The 18,248-nt window shown below is 47.6% G+C and overlaps 1 protein-coding gene across 1 annotated transcript in view; it reads right to left on the reverse strand.

Annotated features, from left to right (window-relative positions):
• The window catches only part of LOC139051797 (nose resistant to fluoxetine protein 6-like), a 76,144-nt gene that overhangs the window by 7,288 nt on the left and 50,608 nt on the right, over positions 1-18,248 (reverse strand). Inside the window, exons 14-16 of the mRNA XM_070528787.1 lie at positions 17,535-17,655; positions 10,368-10,557; positions 4,699-4,841 (exon numbers count right to left, since the gene is read on the reverse strand). Of these exons, the coding sequence (XP_070384888.1) occupies positions 4,699-4,841; positions 10,368-10,557; positions 17,535-17,655 (454 nt within the window). The remainder of the gene's footprint in view (positions 1-4,698; positions 4,842-10,367; positions 10,558-17,534; positions 17,656-18,248) is intronic.

Below are 18,248 nucleotides of genomic sequence, written 5' to 3' on the forward strand. Positions count from 1 at the left end.
AGTGCAGTGACGTCACGTGCGGGTGTTGTCGCTGGCGGCTGGTTTTAAAGAGAGAGATTACCAGAGGAAACAAGCACTGTCGTCCGACGTCTGTGAGCTTCATTCTCAAGACGAGGGGACAAGAGCGTGAGAGCGCGGGGAGAAAAGGAAAGAAATAGAAGCAGAAAAAAAGGGGAAAAATGGAAAAAAGAGGGTGGGGGAAGCCAGGGCGGCACCAAGACAGACAGAAAGAGGGGGGGGGGAGAGTGAAAGTTTTAAGAAGTACGGGGGCTTGGGAGCGTGTTGGCGATGCGAAAGGTTAGGAGTTATTCAGGGGGAGTCGTTGGCGGCATCTTTTGAGGCATTAGAACAGCCGGTCAAGCGGACAGTACGCGAGTAACACAAAAGACAAAAAAGCGAAATCCCAGACACACACACACACACACACAAAAACATGAGTTCAAAGCGACTTGAGTAGTAGAGTAGCAATACGTCGAGTAATTTTGAAATAGTTAAGATGGCGACGAGGAGTCTGCGGTGCAATGTATGGGGTGACTGAAAGGCAGCGGCATGGTCTTTCAAGGGACACTGCCCCACGCGCTCAACGTAGGTGTCGTTACGGCGGTATCCAGAAATGGCGATACTCTGGGATGAGGCGCTGGAAAAGGCATATTGACTTCGGAATGTGTTGCCGAAGGGGTTTCAAGAAAAAAAATAGATGAAAAAAGGGGGGAGGAAGGGAAGGGAGAGGGGGAGTAGGGCCCCGAAACTGGTATAACAAACAAGAGGGTGACGCACGCAGAAGCGGGCGGGGGCAAGTGTACATGGATGAAGGGGATCGTACAGTTGGTATAGACGTAAAAAACTGAAAGACTACATTAAATTGAGTAGTAGGCAGGTAAAAAAAATTTTTCGAAATAGAAGAGTAGGTGAGGTTAAGAATTAAAGTTGGCTGGTGGCCTAATGTGTTTTCTGTGTTGGTTGATGATATGAGAGTTTCAGCTTTAAGTTACAGCTGTTAAAGATTCTAAGTGGCCGCGTGCCAAATTAATTCCTGTCGGGTGTAGGCAACTAAACTTGTGTAGGAGGTATGATTCCGTATACTTCCTTTGGCGAGGGGAACGGAAATTGTTTGTAGTATGTAGAGCCTTGCTATGTCAAACATATGACCATGTTCGTTAAAGTGGCTGGCTACTGCTTTGGGTAAATTGTGTTTTGTGTCCGCGCGGTGACCACTGAGTCTTGTATTAATTTGTTGTCCTTAAACTTTCTGGACTTTCTGGACACATAAACTTTCTGGACACAACAATATACATTGACAATGGTGAACTAAAGACAACGCTGTATAGGAAACCTTTCGACAAACAACACTACCTAGAATACACCAGCCACCATCCCAGACATTGCTAACAAGGCATCTTTAAAGGCGAAGCCACACGACTACGTCGCATTTGCGTTGAAAACCAAGACTACATAGATAGACTCGATCACCTTAAAGAAACGCTATCAAACAGGAACCACCCAAACAGTGACCTTCAAACAGCCTACATCGCTGCAACCAAACTTGATCGAGCCGAGGTCTTCATGCCCCGCCCGAGGATCACAAGAACAACAACGCCTCTTACTACTAAATTCTCAAACGCACTCCCAAACGTGAATAACATCCTAAGTAAATACTACCCAATCCTCACCAGCAACCAGAAACTGAAGATTTTTCCCGACCCTCCCAGAGTAGCCTACAGACGCAACACTAATTTTAAAGATGTCCTTGTGCACGCCAAACTAAAGAAAAAGAGGAAGTTGGGAACCAATCCCTGTGGCCGCCCCAGGTGCTCTACATGCAAACACATTCAATCTACTACTACAGTAAAAAGTACAGCGTCGAATTACACACACAAGGCAACTTCGGCTTTCAGCTGCACATCAAGCAACGTAGTCTACTGTCTAGAATGCGCCGCTTGCAGCAAACAATACATAGGTGAGACTGGACAACAAATTAATACAAGACTCAATGTTCACCGCGTGGACACAAAACACAATTTACCCAAACCAGTAGCCAGCCACTTTAACGAACATGGTCATATGTTTGACAAACCAAGTCTCTATATACTACAAACAAATTTCCGTTCCCCTCGCGAAAGGAAGTATACGGAATCATACCTCATACACAAGTTTAATTGCCTACACCCGACAGGAATTAATTTGGCACGCGGCAGCTTTGAATCTTTAAAAGCTGTAACTTAAAGCTGAAACTCTCATATCATCAACCAATACACGAAACACATTAGGCCACGAGCCAACTTTAATGCTTAACCTCACCTACTCTTCCATTTCGAAAATTTTTTTCCTGCCTACTACTCAATTTAATGTACACTTTCAGGTTTTTACGTCTATACCAACTGTACGATCCCCTTCTTCCATGTACACTTGCCCCCGCCCGCTTCTGCGTGCGTCACCCTCCTGTTTGTTATACCGGCTTCGCCCCCCCCTCCCTCCCCCTCTCCCTTCCCTTCCTCCCCCCTTTTTAACGCGATAGCGTTAAGGAGCTCGTGTCGCAGAAAAGCCGGTGTCGTCGGTGTCGGCGTCCGCGGCGTTGGCCGCGAGCGATAAATCATGGCAGGCACTTCATAAATAAAAAGCAAGTTCCAAGATGGGCTGGGTGGGAATCGAACCAGGGTTTCCGGAGTGTGAGACGGAGACGCTACCACTCAACCACGAGTTCGATGCTTGAAAGCCGTACAAACGCGCGCCTAGTGAACGCGGTATTGCCTTAAAAACGTGCCGTAGAAAGTTATACTGCGGTGTATTTCGGTAATTATGAGCCTGTAACTTACAGAAGTCGCATTTACACGATAGCGAAGTTCGTTTCCGCTACATTTCTTCTGCGCTTACTGCACACGCAGAGCCATCTTGCGGCAAACACAGAAGACCCCCTCCTCTCAATGTACGGCGCTGCCCCGACAGGTGGCGCGCCATACGCGCATTGGGGCTGTGCGCGGTCCGGCTCCCTCTCCACCGAATCCCTCTCCCCTGACGACGCTTCGCCGTGCTTCCACGCGGGTTGCAGAATCAAGCGCCGTTCCTTTCTTTAGATTACTATCTATCTATCTCTCTGCCCGTGCCGATCACGACGTTTGGCTGGCGTAGATCGTTTCCCCCTCCGAGACACCGAGCTCTTTGGTTCGTTCCGTTTGCTCAGGCGCACGTTTCGTTGCCGCGCCGAACGCTGCGTTGCTCGACGCTCTCCGTGTGATAGGTGGGCGCAAAGTCCGATGCGGGGCGCCTCGTAAGTGATCCCTGCGCCGTAGCGCATTGTCTTACAGCCCTTGGCGGGTCGATGGGAACGCTCTCGCGTTCCACTTTTGAAGGAGAAGCTTAAGCGTCCTCCAATTTTTTTATTTTTTTTTTCTTGAAACCCCTTCGGCAGCACATTCCGAAGTCAATATGCCTTTTCCGGCGCCTAAACCCAGAGTATCGCCATTTGAGGATACCGCCGTAACGACACCTACGTTGAGCGCGTGGGGCAGTGCCCCTTGAATAACCATACCGCTGCCTTTCAGTCACCCCATACATTGCACCGCAGACTCCTCATCGCCATCTTAACTATTTCAGCATTCCTCGACGTATTGCTACTCTGCTACTCAAGTCGCTTTCAACTCATGTTTTTTTTTTGTGTGTGTGTGTGTGTGTCTGGGTTTTCTCTTTTTTCTTGTCTTTAGTGTTACTCGCATACTGACCGCTTTACCAGCCGTTCTAATGCCTCAAAAACATGCCGCCAACGACTCCCCCTGAATACCTCTCCTAACCTTTCGCATCCCCAACACGCTCCCAAGCCCCCGTATTTCTTAAAACTTTCACTCTCCCCCCCCCTCTTTTTTTTGTCTGTTTTGGTGCCACCCTGGCTTCCCCCACCCTCTTTTTTCCCTTTTTTTCCTTTTTTTCTGCTTCTATTTCTTTCCTTTTCTCCCCGCGCTCTCACGCTCTTGTCCCCTCGTCTTGAGAATGGAGCTCACAGACGTCGTACGACAGCGCTTGTTTCCTCTGGTAATCTCTCTCTTTAAAACCAGCCGCCAGCGACAACACCCGCACGTGACGTCACTGCACTAAACCTTTAAAACTAACACGCCGAGGATGACGAGGCCGCCTTTGAAGAAGATAGGTCCTCCTATCGAAACGTTGGCCAGCCTGTCTAAGGCACCTTATCCCTGTTTACAAACTCTGCCCATTAGTAGGCCATTTACAAGAGTGAAAATTGGTCATTGCAGGTTCTGTTTGGCACAAATGGCCCGAAGACTAAGCAGAATATCGATCAGCCCTTCGCTTTATAGTCGCTTTCAACCGTATTCGCCGTGCTCGGTGTTGGGCCGCACATGAATACGTTAGGCAGCTTCCTAAATACCGTGGGCTCCTGCTCACATAGGCTGCATGCATCTTGGCTGGGATATTACTGACTATATTCCACTCCTATTCTTTATTGCTCTTCATCAGTGGCCTGAGCAGCACTCAGCCTACCATAATGTAGGCGGAGTGCCGCTCAGACCGCTGATGTAGAGCCAAAAAAGGAATACGAGTAAAATAGTATCGTTACGTTATTTGGGCCCTCGTTTTGTTAACCATTGATTCTGCTCGTAAATTGCGTGTCCTTTCGGTTCTGCAGTTTCCTTCTAGCGGCGAAGTGTCTGCAATCCGTCTACGCCATGGGATATGATGCATGCTCACCACTCCGAGGATAGAGTAGTAGACCCTCTCCCTGGTAAGTGCGTATCCAGTGATCAGGAGCGGCATGTGCACCAGGTAGACGCCGAAAGAGAGTCGGCTCAGGGGGACGAAGGGACGCCAGGACAGGAAACGGCCTAGGAATCCTGCGTAAGAAACATATTTTTTTAAGCTTAGTGGTGCCAGATCCAATCGCTGAATGGCGCGAAAAATCACTACATTCAGCGTACCTCCACTTTCACAATTAGCCTGCTGCACTGCTGTTATGTTTTCAGTGTTTCTTTAAAACTTGTAGGCAGTGACCCCTGCGGTGAGATGTAGTTTGGCCCTTTAGGCTGCGCGCTTTGATGCAGGTGCCTCACCCGGCCTTATTTTGCTTACTGCTTGGCTTAAACATGTGTATATTTGATAACATTCAAAGCTCTTGCGTCGCAATTGTTGTTTTTCGCTCAATTGTGTTTCATTGTCATCACGCACCGTTCTGGATTAACTGATTATGGTGGTGGCGCAGGCGAATCGGTGTTTGCAGGCCGACCTGACGAACGAAACAATATAGGACCCCTATTCACCGAAAGCACATGCGATGGATCTGCTTGTAAGAGCACATTCCCAACAATCCTGAAGTTGGATATAATATTAGCGAAGGTGAGTGGCGAATGGCCAAGACGACGTACGAATCTTTGTCGTTTAACCTGACAAGAGGAGTGGGATCATCACATCATTTCCACCACTGACATCTTACGGCTCGCCCATCTCACCACTTCCCCATAAGTCCAGAAACAAATTCACAGATGCTTTATTGTTCAGAACAACTTTTTGTGATTGGCCTGAGCGCCTCCTAATATTATGTTCGCTGTCAGGCCTGTTGTCAACTGCCCTAGCATACAAAGCAAAATTCTTTGTGAGGGCCTGTATTAACAACAACAACAAAAAAGTACTTACGCTTGAACTGATCTTGAAAGGAATACTGCCAATCCTTTTGGTGTACAGTGGTGAGCAGCCTTGTCTAGAGCGCGGCGACGGTGCTCTGCGGAGCAAGTCAGCGCCACCTAACGTTACGCTCTGGGTTTGAGATATGCTTCCCGCGCGCATGCGCGGCCACAATAAAGCGTTGCCTGCTCGTGGGTTCTCGGCCTCAGTGCTTGCGCTTCACTCCGCCAGGGCCGCGCTGAATGATATGTAACAGCGGCCGGAAAACCAACGCGTTTCGCGCGAATCACGGGGCGGCCAGGCAAGCAAGTGCAAGTGGTATCGGGTGATCGCGCGTTTCTGAAGCACGTTCAAGTGATAGCGGGCGATCGCGCGTTTCAGGCGCAGACCAGGCTAAGAGTGCGAGAATTGGGCCTATATGGTTGTTTGGTGGCTATTTTCGTCGCCTATTTTCCTCGGCTGTCGCCCTTAGCTGAATACGCAGTGCAGATACATGCCGAAAAACATTATAGCCGCGGCGAGTGGTGCCTGTGCAGAAATGCGCGGTGATCTGCTACCACTCGCGCTTGCTTGCCTGGCCGTCTCGTTACACTCGTGAAACACGGCGGCATGGCGACGCCCTGGCCGCCATCACAGCGTCACAATTTCAGGCAGCGCGTTCCTGGCGGCACGGAACGAACTCTCAAGGCGGTGGCTGGACAAGGAAGCGATGAGCAGGCATGCCTCTGTTTCTGCCGCGCATGCGCGCAGGACGCTTAACTCAAACCCAGAGCGTAACGTTAGGTGGCGCTGACTTGCTCCGCAGAGCACCGTCGGCGCGCTCTAGACAAGGCTGCTCACCACTGTACATGTTATTAGCGAAGGCGAATAGCACCCATGAACCAAAAGCTTTGTATATGTGGCCCCATGGTGAGGGATGGCAAGAGCTTGTTCGTGAGAACTCCATCATTGGCTGACCACTTTCGCCTAGGTTATGTTCGCTAACACGCTTCCTATTATACTGACTTGTATGAAATGTTTTGTGAATGCCACCCAAGAGCCCATGTTTGCACGCCAGAGCAGTTTAAACGAACAGGTGCTAGTCGCTAGAGGTAGCGATCGTATATTCAATGAAGGCGACTGGCCGGTGTCGTTTTTCAATACAAAACTCTTGGCGGATCCGACTCTCTAGCCGCATTCGCTATATAATTTGCCCGCTATATTTACTCATGATAATAACTGCCGGTCAATCATGGCACCGAACATAAAATTCGCCCTGTCAGCAGGAAAATAAGGAACGAGTCCTAATGAATGCAAATATTTGTGACTTCAACACCTGCGCATACTGTGCATGAAATTGACGATATAGCTGCTTCTAGCGTGCAATATAAGTGGACGACTCAGCCTTTCCTTCTCCCTTCGTTGCTTTCACCTCCGGCATAAGCTTGCGAAGACGAATGTATCCGGATTTGCGACGCTGTTTGCTGAGTTTAGTTTAAGTTTATTATTCACGCATGATAACATCTGTTAGATACAAAAATATGCAGACGAAGGTCCCAAAGACAGATGTGAAATGACTACTGAAATGTAACTCTTATTACATGTCTATAGTTTGTTGAAGTAAGGTAGAAAGATGAACGAGTTGGAAAGGATGCATACTTATTACTCAGCGCGAAAACACAGGAAGACACAGAGTTAGAACAGCGCTCATCCTGAGCCCTAACTCTGGGTGTTCCATTGTTCTCGCGCGGATTAATGACGTATTTATTTGAATCTAGGCCGAAAGTATCGTTTAAATATTCATATACCAAACTCCGGCGTCGGATTAGGTCTGAGTATATTTAAGAACTCGCCAGTTAGTAATTGATATTGATAAATATTGCGCACAGATAGCATGATCTAGAAAAGTCAGTACTGCAGCTGCTACTAGCCGCGCCAGTGCCCAACAGAAGTACACAGGCGACGTCGCCATTTTTGTCTTTCTCGTATCGTCGTGTGGTGCGGCGTTATCATAATGGCACCAAACCGGCAACGCCACTATGCTGCCACTCTTAAGCAAAAAGTTGTGCTAGCCGCAGAGGCATCATTAAACGATCAAGTTGGGTGCGACTTCGGCATCGATGAGAAAAATGTCCGTCGTTGGAGGGAGCAACAGAAGACACTTTTTGCGTGCGCCGGCCTTGAGATGCCCGCAATAAGAAAAACAGCAACGTAGAATGAGCTCGGCATGTTCATATTCAATAAATGCTATTTTCATTTTGTGAGGGCTGTCCTTGCTTTTTTCTTTTTTTGTTCGTCCTACATTCAAGGTAACATTTTTTATTTTTTTTCCGGCTTCGGACTTCTAAGAGTCTGCTTAGAATCGGGGCCAGCCTAGATTCGAGTAAATGCGGTAAGTATGCAGCCTATTGAAAGCGGCAAACAATGGCTAGGACTTGGATACTCTACACAATTTTATGCGTGACAGCTTAAGCAATAGGCACGCCACAGAATATGCAATACTCAAATATTTATTTCGTATCTTTTCTAAGTTTGCCAACATGGCCAGACTTAGGTAGCACTCTTTCTGCGGATGCTATTGCTATATTCGGCCTCATTACTGTTATATTCAGCCTCATTGTGCTCGCAGGTCCTGTCTCAGAAAATCTGTGCTGTGTTGTGGTAGCTGGGGGGGGGGGGGGGCTAAGCTGATGCTCGTAAGCAATCGGCCACGCTAATCAAGTACAGATCCTGTATGGTATATAATTCATTTTAGCTTTCACTACTCTGCGAAAATTCGAGTGAGTTTTGGGAACGAATTCACAAGTTAGTAGTGCCCTTTGCCTGCCGAATTCGGTAATCTCATGTCCAGCATCAGCATTGGCTAGTATTTGCTGTTACCAACAACCCTAGAAAATTAAAAAAAAATTCTGAGAATTACTGTTGTTTATTGATCTGTTCTGCCTTCGAAAATTTCTCAGCAATGCTTAGATACCCATCAGCTACCTGCAGATTGGAAGGTCGGGAAGGTGGTCCCACTTCATAAGTCCAGTAGCAAACATTCGCCCCTCAACTACCGCCCCATTTCCCCCACCAGTATTCCTTGCAATTTTCTTGAAGACATTTGGTACTCACATATAGCAAAGCACTTAGACAATAATTCATTTTTCACAAAAGCACAACATGGTTTCCGAAAGAATTTGTCTCGTGCAACTCAACTTCTTTCTTTTACTCACAGCCTTCATCTTATTCTCAACAAAGGTTCATTCGCAGACTGTCTTTCTTTGATTTCGCCAAGGCCTTCGAAAAAGTGTGTCATAAATTGCTTCTATTTAAAATTAAAAATACTTAATCTTGATCCTAACCTGTTTGAGTGGCTTGAGCAGTTTCTCCTTCATCGGTCGCAGTATGTTGAGTCAAACAATCATATGTCCCCATCTAATCCTGTAGACTCTGGTGCGCCCCAAGGATCAGTTATAGGCCCTCTTCTTTTTTTATTTACATTAACGATTTACCCAATGAAGTTTGTTCTAATATTTACCTTTTTGTAGATGACTGTGTTATCGCCCGTGAAATCTTGGACAAATCTGATAACAAATTCTTACTAGACGATATAAATGCTATCTCTAACTGGTGTGACGTATGGTTAATGCAACTTAACGTAACTGAATGTAAAGGTATGCGTGTAACTCGCAGCAATATTTCTCCGCCGAACTATTACCTTAGGGATACTCCCCTAGAGGTCGTAACCTTCTATAAATTGCTAGGCGTCCACATAACCTCGCCACTTCACTGGTCGCTGCACATCGACAACGTAATTTGCAATACTAATCGCATGCTAGGTTATCTTTGCCGAAATTTTTCTTCTGCTCCTACATCATTAAAATTAATCCTATACAAAACGCCTATTAGGAGTAAAATGCAGTACGCCTTATCCATCTGGGACCCGCACCTCGAAACCCTTATTCAATCATTTTATTAATCCAAAACAATGCCGCGCGTTTTAATTCATAGCAATTAGAGCTGCACATCAAGCGTAACTGCCGTGAACTCTTTGCGGCTTGCTCCTCTCTCAGCCCGGCGTAAGTGCTTTCGCCTTGCTTTATTTCATAAACTAAATTTCCACAATTCCTACCTGCGCGATAATCTTATATCACCTCCTACCTACATTTCCTCTCGCATTGATCATAGCCATAAGGTTCGAATCGTTCAGTGCCGCACCAGAACCTGTAACGAATCATTTATTCCCAGGACCTCTCAGGAATGTAACCACCTTCCCGGCGCAGTTGTCGCAATCAAGGTCAACCCAAAGTTTCGTTCGGCCTTATCAGACATCGTCACTCCCGGAACAATAACCTAATCAATTTTGCTCTTAATAACTAAACATATCTTGCTTCTTCCTTATATACTTGTGGATGTTTTGTTACCCACTCCCCTCTGTAATACTTCGGTCTTTAGGGTACTATAAAATGAAAATAAAAAATACAGTAGAAAATTTTGTGAACACGGTCCTCAACTAGCCAATGCCATATGTAGCTGCGACAGGGCTGCGTGGTTGTTTTTCTTTTTCTTCTTCTTTTCTGTCGGGATGTATAGATTGCCAGCACAATGCAGCTGCCGCATTCTTTTCTTCTCCGGTGCCTGTGTGTAGCTAATAAATCGGGGATCGTTGCAATCAATCTATAGAACAGAGCCCCTTTGTAGCGTGCCCAACCTACAGCCAAGTACAGGCCAGTGGGATCGGACGATTTAGGCACTATTACATTGATGCCTGAGCAGTGTACCTGCTTTCCGGTTGGCGCATGCAAACACCAGGCATGCGAGGAAGCTTGACCAAAGAAGGCGGTCGACGAAGGAGAAGACCACGTCGATCCAGTCCCCCGTAGAGGTGAAGCCGCCGTTCCTGTGGTAGCGCGACAGGATGCACACCGCGCCGCAGGTCAAGCACACCGCCCACATGACTGCTTGCTTAACCTGCAAAGCGCTTGCGCGTGCCAGACGTTTCATATATAGCCTCGAAATAGACACGCAGTTCGTTAGGGTGACCAAAACCAAAGCTCCGTATAGATGAGACGTTCTGCAAAAGGCTCGACAGTTGGCATCCCTGGCAATATGGTCATGAGCGCAATTTCAAAAGTTACATTGGAGTTTGCCTGACCACCACCTTCGTGATCTACTGCTAAAAGACCCCTCACCAGACCCCATGGCAAAATTTAGTTATCCGCTGAAAGTTGTTACGTGTCTTTCTATTTAATTTAGTTGAGAGTTAGCGCTCGTCCTGTCTTCTCCAAGTCTGTGTGTCACTTCGCGCTACAATTCAAGATCATGTTACCGTACCAACTTGCCCAACTTTCTATCATTTTGTTACGTGTCCTCTAGAGAGCGTTCGGCCGCAAAAAGTTTTCAAATCGGCTCATTATTAGCCGGGACGGAAATATTTCAGTGCCGCGAACGCGTGATTTCAGGGAGTGAGTTCCACTGCATGGCGAGACAGTCTCTCCACTCGCCCCGTTTAGCTTCCACAAGCAAAATTGCTTCCCAGCGTTCTCCTGTACCGGACCTCGAGGATCGCGTGATGTATAAGTCACGGACCCCGCCTTTTTTTTTCCTCGCTTTCTTTCTTTCTTTTTCTGTTGGAGGGGGGGGGGCGCTGCGCACAAGCTGTTGTGATTGTCTGGTTTCACGCAGCGCACGATGTTGGCCCTGTGGCGAAAGACACATGACTGGAGGTGTAATTCAGTGCTACACAAATAATGAGGCAGAACAAGCGGATAGCAGAGCATGATCACGTGCTGCAACACGGTAGAAAATGGCATAGTTTCGATACCTGCGCTCTTGACTGCACGACCGTGCGAACAAGCAGACGAAGCGGAAGTACATCTCTCTTCCTTCGGTGCGAAGTAAAACAAACACATACAGACATTCCGTTTGTGTGTCTTATTATTTCTCTAAACTTCAATTCGTCAATTCAAGCAATAGAACACGCAAATAACAGATGGTGCCTTGAATATAATTCTCGAAGTCACGTGTCACCACGATCAACGCCACACTGCGGACCCGAGAACGAAGGCGCAGGGACGCGAGTACCTCGCCGTCTGGCTTTGATAGCAGCGGCCACGAGAAGGAGAAACAGCGTTCGGATTGAAATTTCAGACCCTTCACGGTGCGTAGCGATGTCATTCTTTGTAAAGGGGGGAGGAAGAAGAAGTGATCGTAGCGAGCGGCTTTAATTTCGAGCACACTGCATTTTCTATTTTATTTTCTGTGGTCTCGGCAATCAGTGACAAAGAAACTGGGGGACGTCGTACTCTGAAATGGGGGACCCCAACCGCGCCCAGCAATTGGGTCCTGAACGGCCAGTTCGTTATGCCGGTGACGTGAGTGACCGCTTCGACCCCAGCATGGTCCTGATTGAGTCATCTGATGGCTCCTCTACTGATGATATGGGATCGGACAGCGATTTTACCTTGGTGTGAAGCCGATGTCTGAAGAGAAAGATACGAAGAACATCCCCGACCCATCGCCAGGCGACGAAAAAGGCAAGTGGCAAGCAGTCATACACTATTCTATACGTACCAACAACAACAGACAACCTCAACTCACTGAACAGCTGGCAGAGCCTGTCTGAATATTTCGAACGAACTACCCATGGTCAAATATAAGAAATACGTATAAACGCTCGAAAGAACATCCTCTCGGTGCAAGTCAATACACCGACAATACTGGAGACACTGAAAAACGTCACTCAGTTGGGAAGCATCCCTGTTCGCGCATTCCCCACATACGGCAAGGAGGCGACGACAGGAAGCGACGATCTACAGCGCGGACATTGATATAACAGACACTGACCTGGCGAAACTACTATCGTCGTCGGCTCCTGTGCTCAGCTTTGACCATTTTGGACGACCGTTTTGGACACACGTCAAGGTCGGATATGTGAGGCATCCGGTACGTCTTTCATGCCGAGGCTTTTACAATGTCACAATTTTATGAAACTTGGGCATGCTAGTGCAGTTTGCAAAGGGTGCAGTAACATGGAAACGATGTGGTGGATTTCACAGAGACAGCAATTTCAACGTTGCTACGAAGTGTCCAAATTGTTCTGGTGCCCACGACGCAACGTCAAAAGAGTGCCCAAAGATCAGGATGGAACAGGGTATTCTGAAGAAGGTGGGTAGACATCATTCCACGCACAGGGAAGCGGCAAGGGCTATCCGCCACCGCAGACGCCGTTCACGACACCGAGATCAACGGGACCGCAGTCCTCCTCGCGTAGAAGGAACGACAGCTCAAGTGCAGCATCCACCCCCTCCTCGTCTCAGGAATGAAAAAGCACATGTCTCAAAGCCTTTGTATGTTGCGAAAGTACAAGGCGACTCATCATCGGCCCAAAAAACATCGGAGACTCAGTGGCCCTCGTTACCATCAAGGCCTGCGGGAACGCCCTTATGCACCGCTCCTACACGCACTGAAGAAAATGAAAAGATGGATGACATTGACGTCACGAGAATGTTGAAAATTTTGATCGGCTCCATGCGCAGGATTCTTTCCGGCCTAAATACCCCGGCTGCCAAGGCCGCCGTGCAGCTAATTGAAGTGTTGGAACCACTCCTAGTGGTTCTTCGCTAAGCAAGTAGGGCACTGATGTTTGAAGAACGGATGCGTCAATCGCTTGTTATGCAACTGAATGCTCGAGGTCTACGGGGTCGTTTGTCTGATTTCCGACAGCGGGTATTTAAGTACCAATTTGCAGTTATTTTTAGCTGTGAACCTCATATGGATTCTTCTTTCCGTACTTCTTGATATGTCCAGATGTGATCTCGTAACGACCAAACCTCAAGCAAAGTGTTAGTTTGTGTAAGTCACGGTCTGGTGTATTTCAGACATGATGTCCCATCGCATACTACTAAGATTACGCATGCCTTACCATAAAACACAGATGTCGCATGGTTACAGTGATTGGAGGATGCATCCACCCAAGAGCGAAGATCGATTGCTCGCACCTGATGTCTCTGCTGCAAGCATCGCAAGGTCCTCATATTGTGATTGGTGACTTTAACGCACACCGTCCCCTGGGGGATAGCACTTCGATGAATCCTCGTGGCAAAGATTTGGCGACTTCATTGTATTCAGGGAGTAAATGTGCTCAATGACGGGTCTCCTACATTTATTCGTCGCACGTCTTACAGCATTTGTCTTGACCTAACGTTTGTATCAAGGAGCCTTCTGTCTTCAGCATGCTGGTCGAAGAATCTAGAGACTCATGGTAGTGAACACCTCCCCTCTTAAGTTCACTTTAGCTCGTTTCGCCGTTCAGGCTCACGTTGCATTCGTCAAACAGACTGGATTTTATTTAAGACCTCTGTCGACACCGCCTGACAGAATATGACATCTCCATCCGAAATAGAGCACATTATTGCCTCTACCCTGCGGGACAAAAGCAGAGAAGTCAGCATACCGAGGCACAGATCATCGGTCAACATACAATATGACGCCCTTCGTACAAATCGTCTCCGCGCGGAACGGCGATACAGAATAACAAAGTCACCGTTAGATCCTTCGAGCAGTCGCCGAGCTCAACGACATGTTCTTCGACATCTGGAGAAGCTTGACAGACAGCGTTGGAGAACATTCTGTGGATCCCTAGATCCAAGACAGCCTCTGTCTAAGATCTGGCGGGTCATACGAACTCTCCGGGCAACTCCACAACAAAGACACCCGTTCCGTGCGGTGGCTCTACATCAACGCCGGAGTGAATTGGAGGTAGTAGAGGACTACTGTAACCTCATTGTGAGCGCATCTAATCCAGTGACTTAATCCCTTGTCGCCATCGCGCCCCCGTCACCTGATGAGCGACTCGAAGTACCGTTTACGATGCAAGAGCTTGACGCTGCGATATCGGTTTCTCGACGTTTATCGGTACCAGGACCATACGGAATCACGTACGCTGCACTCCGCCATATTGACACAGAATCACGACGTCTTCTTCTATCTTTTTATAATACGACGTGGGAGACAGGAAATGTTCCAGATAGATGGAAATGAAGTTGCGTTGTAGCGCTGCTTAAACCGGGGAAGTGCGCTAACGAGCTTTCCTCTTACAGACTGATCGCCTTAGCCAGTTGCGTCGGTAAAGTAATGGAAAGAATGGTCTTGTCAAGGCTGGAATGGTTTCTAGCGAGAAATATTTGCTTTCCTGATTTTATGTACGGATTTCGAAGAGGTCACGCTTGCATTGACGGTGTTATCGGCTTGGTATCCACTGTTGAGAGGGAGTCGGTTAGTTAGAGCTGTTTTTCTGGATATTAAGGGTGCATACGACAATGTACTCCATTATGCAATCCTTGATGCACTGGAAGATTTAGACGTCGGTGGCCGGCTATATACATGGATTGTTAGCTGCCTCAGTGGCCGCACGGTGTATATGTCGACAAGTGATGGCGACACCGGACACTACCATATACATCGAGGTGTTCCACAAGGGGGAGTTCTCATTCCAACTCTTTTTAATGTTGCGTTGACTGGCCTTGCATCTGAACTTCCTAGCACGGTGAAGATTAGCACATATGCGGACGACATATGCATATGGACATCTGGAGCCACCCGTCCCCAAATGCGTGCTATGCTTCAACGTGTAGTGAAAATCAAAATTAAGTTTCTGCGGTGCCAAGGCCTCCAACTCTCAACAGAAAAATGTTCCGTGATTACATTCATGCGAAAACAAATGACCAGGTATCTGATAACCGTTAACGGAGTAGCGATACCTACTGTTACACACCATAGATTCCTTAATTGGCTTAGTCATAGACCGGGGATTATCTTCGTCAAGACACGTCGCCGGACTGAAGTCAAAGCTAAAGAGTTTTGTTCACGTCTTTCGCGTCGTTGTAGGAACAAGATGGGGCCCCTCGAAGTCGTCATTACTCCAATTGTTCCAAGCACTAATCGTAGGGAATGTACGGTACAGCATGCCGGCGCTCTCAAGCATTGGACTTAGCCGTGTGCGCGCATTGGAGAGCATTCAAGCTCAAACAAAGCGCACGTGTTTGGGCCTCTTACAATGCACGTCAACCAATGGAACAATAGTAGAAGCTCGTGCTTGTCCTGTTGGGGTATACTTGCTCTGCGAGCCTCTTCGAATGTACCTTCGCGTGTTGACCCGACACAGGCACCATCCTCTTTCATCGCTCCCTGCCAGCCACCCATGTTCCAGCTTTTCAAGGACTATATCGCGCCATCAGAGTGTTCTGCCATCAGAATGTTCTGCCGTCACGATTTTCTCCTGCCTGTATTCCGAGAATACCTCCGTTCTGTCTAAACCTGTCGTTACATTGTAGATCCCTAGAATTACTAAAACGTCATCCGTTGCATTTATTGGCCTCAGGCAACTCACCTTGTTGCGAATTTCTGCAATCTACGGAGATACTGTACACGTGTATACCAATGGCTCTGTCACACCATATGCCTCCACTGCAGCCTTCGTCATTCCACATATGATCATCGCTCGGCGGTTTAAACTAGACCATAGCTCAACATCAACTGCCGCAGAACTTGTTTTTATCCGAGAGGCACTTCGCTTTCTCTCTGAGGAGCCTCCTCAGGCATGGACGATATTCTGCGATTGCAAGCCAGCTCTTCAAACGATTGACTGTGTCTTCAGACGGGGCCCGTATTATTCCGTGGCCATAGGAACTACAGAGCGCCTCGAACAGGCAACTAGAAAGGACCACAATGTCACCTTTCAGTGGATACCATCACACTGTGGCGTGATCGGGAACGAACAGGCAGACGTTGAAGCGAGAACTGCTTTAGATAATGGTTGTGAAGTACGCATTCCGTTCTCACGAACAGACACAAACGTCCTACTTCGTCGCGTAATACGTACCCGTACGTTGGAACACTGCACCCAACCAGATCAACGACACAAGCGATTAAACAAATGGGACGAAGAAATGAAATTTCGTACGCCTCACAAGTTAAACGAAGCCACACGAGCATGGTGAACCGGATTTGCCTTGGTGCCGCATTCACCAACCGTTATAGACATACGATAGGTGCCAGTGATACTAGCCCAAACTGTGAATACTGTGAGGTGCCAGAAAAACTTGTACATATATTTTGCGTGTGTCCCACGTACGCGCAAGAACGACAGCAACTTGTCTCTTGCATTGCGACGATCCATAAGAGCCCGCTATCAGACGGGTTCCTTTTAGGTCCTTGGCCTAATGCAAACAGCGCAGTCCTGGTAACAAGTGCACTATAGCTTTTCTCCAAGCCACTGGGCTGGACGCACGGCTTTAGAGATGCCACAACTTTGTGAATTTGTATATACGCATCTCTTCCTTATACCATCTTCATTCATCAGCCCTTTCCCTCCCCGTCCCTTTTCCCCAGTGTAAAGTACCAGGCCAGAGCAAGTTATAGCTCAGGCCGACCTCTCTGCCTTTCGGTAAATAAATCTCTCTCTCCTCTTTGTAAAACCCGCCTAGGTGGCTCAGTGGTTGTGGTGTTGGGATGCTGAGAACGAGGTCGCGGGATCGAATGCTGGCCATGGCGGTCGCATTTCGAAGGGGGGGGGCGAAATGCGACAACACCCGTGTACTTAGATAAAGGTGCACGTTAACGAACCTCATGTGGTCGAAATTTCCGGAGTCCTCTACTACGGCGTGCCTCATAATCAGAACGTGGTTTGGCACGTAAAACCCATAATTTATTTTTAATTCTTTACAAACACGATCGCTGGCACACGTTGCATGCTCGGCACTAGTCAGCTCAATATGGCCGGACCTGGTGAGGAGCTCATTAAGGCAACTTGTGATGATTGCGTTGCACAAATATTAGCGAGCGCATCATCTGCCGCCTAAATGAAGGCACAAGAACACTGGCTCAAGGAGCTGCATTTGTTGGCTTTACAAACAGTGACGCTAGGCATTGTAAAGCCCGACCCTTACCGCTGACATCTTGATGTCTCTCTTGCTCTCGATGAAGATGAGCGTGCTGCAGCCGAGGAAGAAGGTGGCACCGTGGAACGTGGGCCACATGTACACCTCGTTGAATGTGTCTGCCAGCGTTCTGTTGTGAACAACAAACAAAAACAAGAAAAGGTCAATGTTTACAAGGCGAAGGAGGATCTCATGGCGTGCAGTATAGAAATGCCACAGAACCAGTCTGCTCAGTGGAGAAACAGTGCGAATAGAGTGGACGAATGGTCTTTTAACATTGACAGAATGTTACAACACACTAATATTATCCCCAGCATCACTGCTGCAACGTGGTCTTACAAACCGTTCTAGTATAAAAACATTTTTGGTGAATACATGCTCAGGGCCGTAATTCACAAAGCTCCGTCGCACATCATATTCTTTTTCATTGTCTCGACACTTTCGCTAGTATAACATGTCTCTTATGAGTACTGGCTGGACTTGAAATCAGGTGGCATGGTGAATATAGGGTAACAAGCTTTCCGGGTAGAATATGCCCTCCTTATTTCATTTTTTCTTGGTCCCTTAGTTGAAATACCAGATTAAGAATATATTTGCTTGTATTACGAGCACTGTCTTGTGAATGCGTTGACAACTAATGATGTTCACTCTTTCGAAGAGGGGCAAAATGAACTCTCCACATGCTTGCTTTTTTAGTTGCGTGACGTTAGTGCAAGGACAGCA

This window comes from Dermacentor albipictus, unplaced genomic scaffold (assembly GCF_038994185.2).
Source record: "Dermacentor albipictus isolate Rhodes 1998 colony unplaced genomic scaffold, USDA_Dalb.pri_finalv2 scaffold_14, whole genome shotgun sequence".
Taxonomy (NCBI): domain Eukaryota; kingdom Metazoa; phylum Arthropoda; class Arachnida; order Ixodida; family Ixodidae; genus Dermacentor; species Dermacentor albipictus.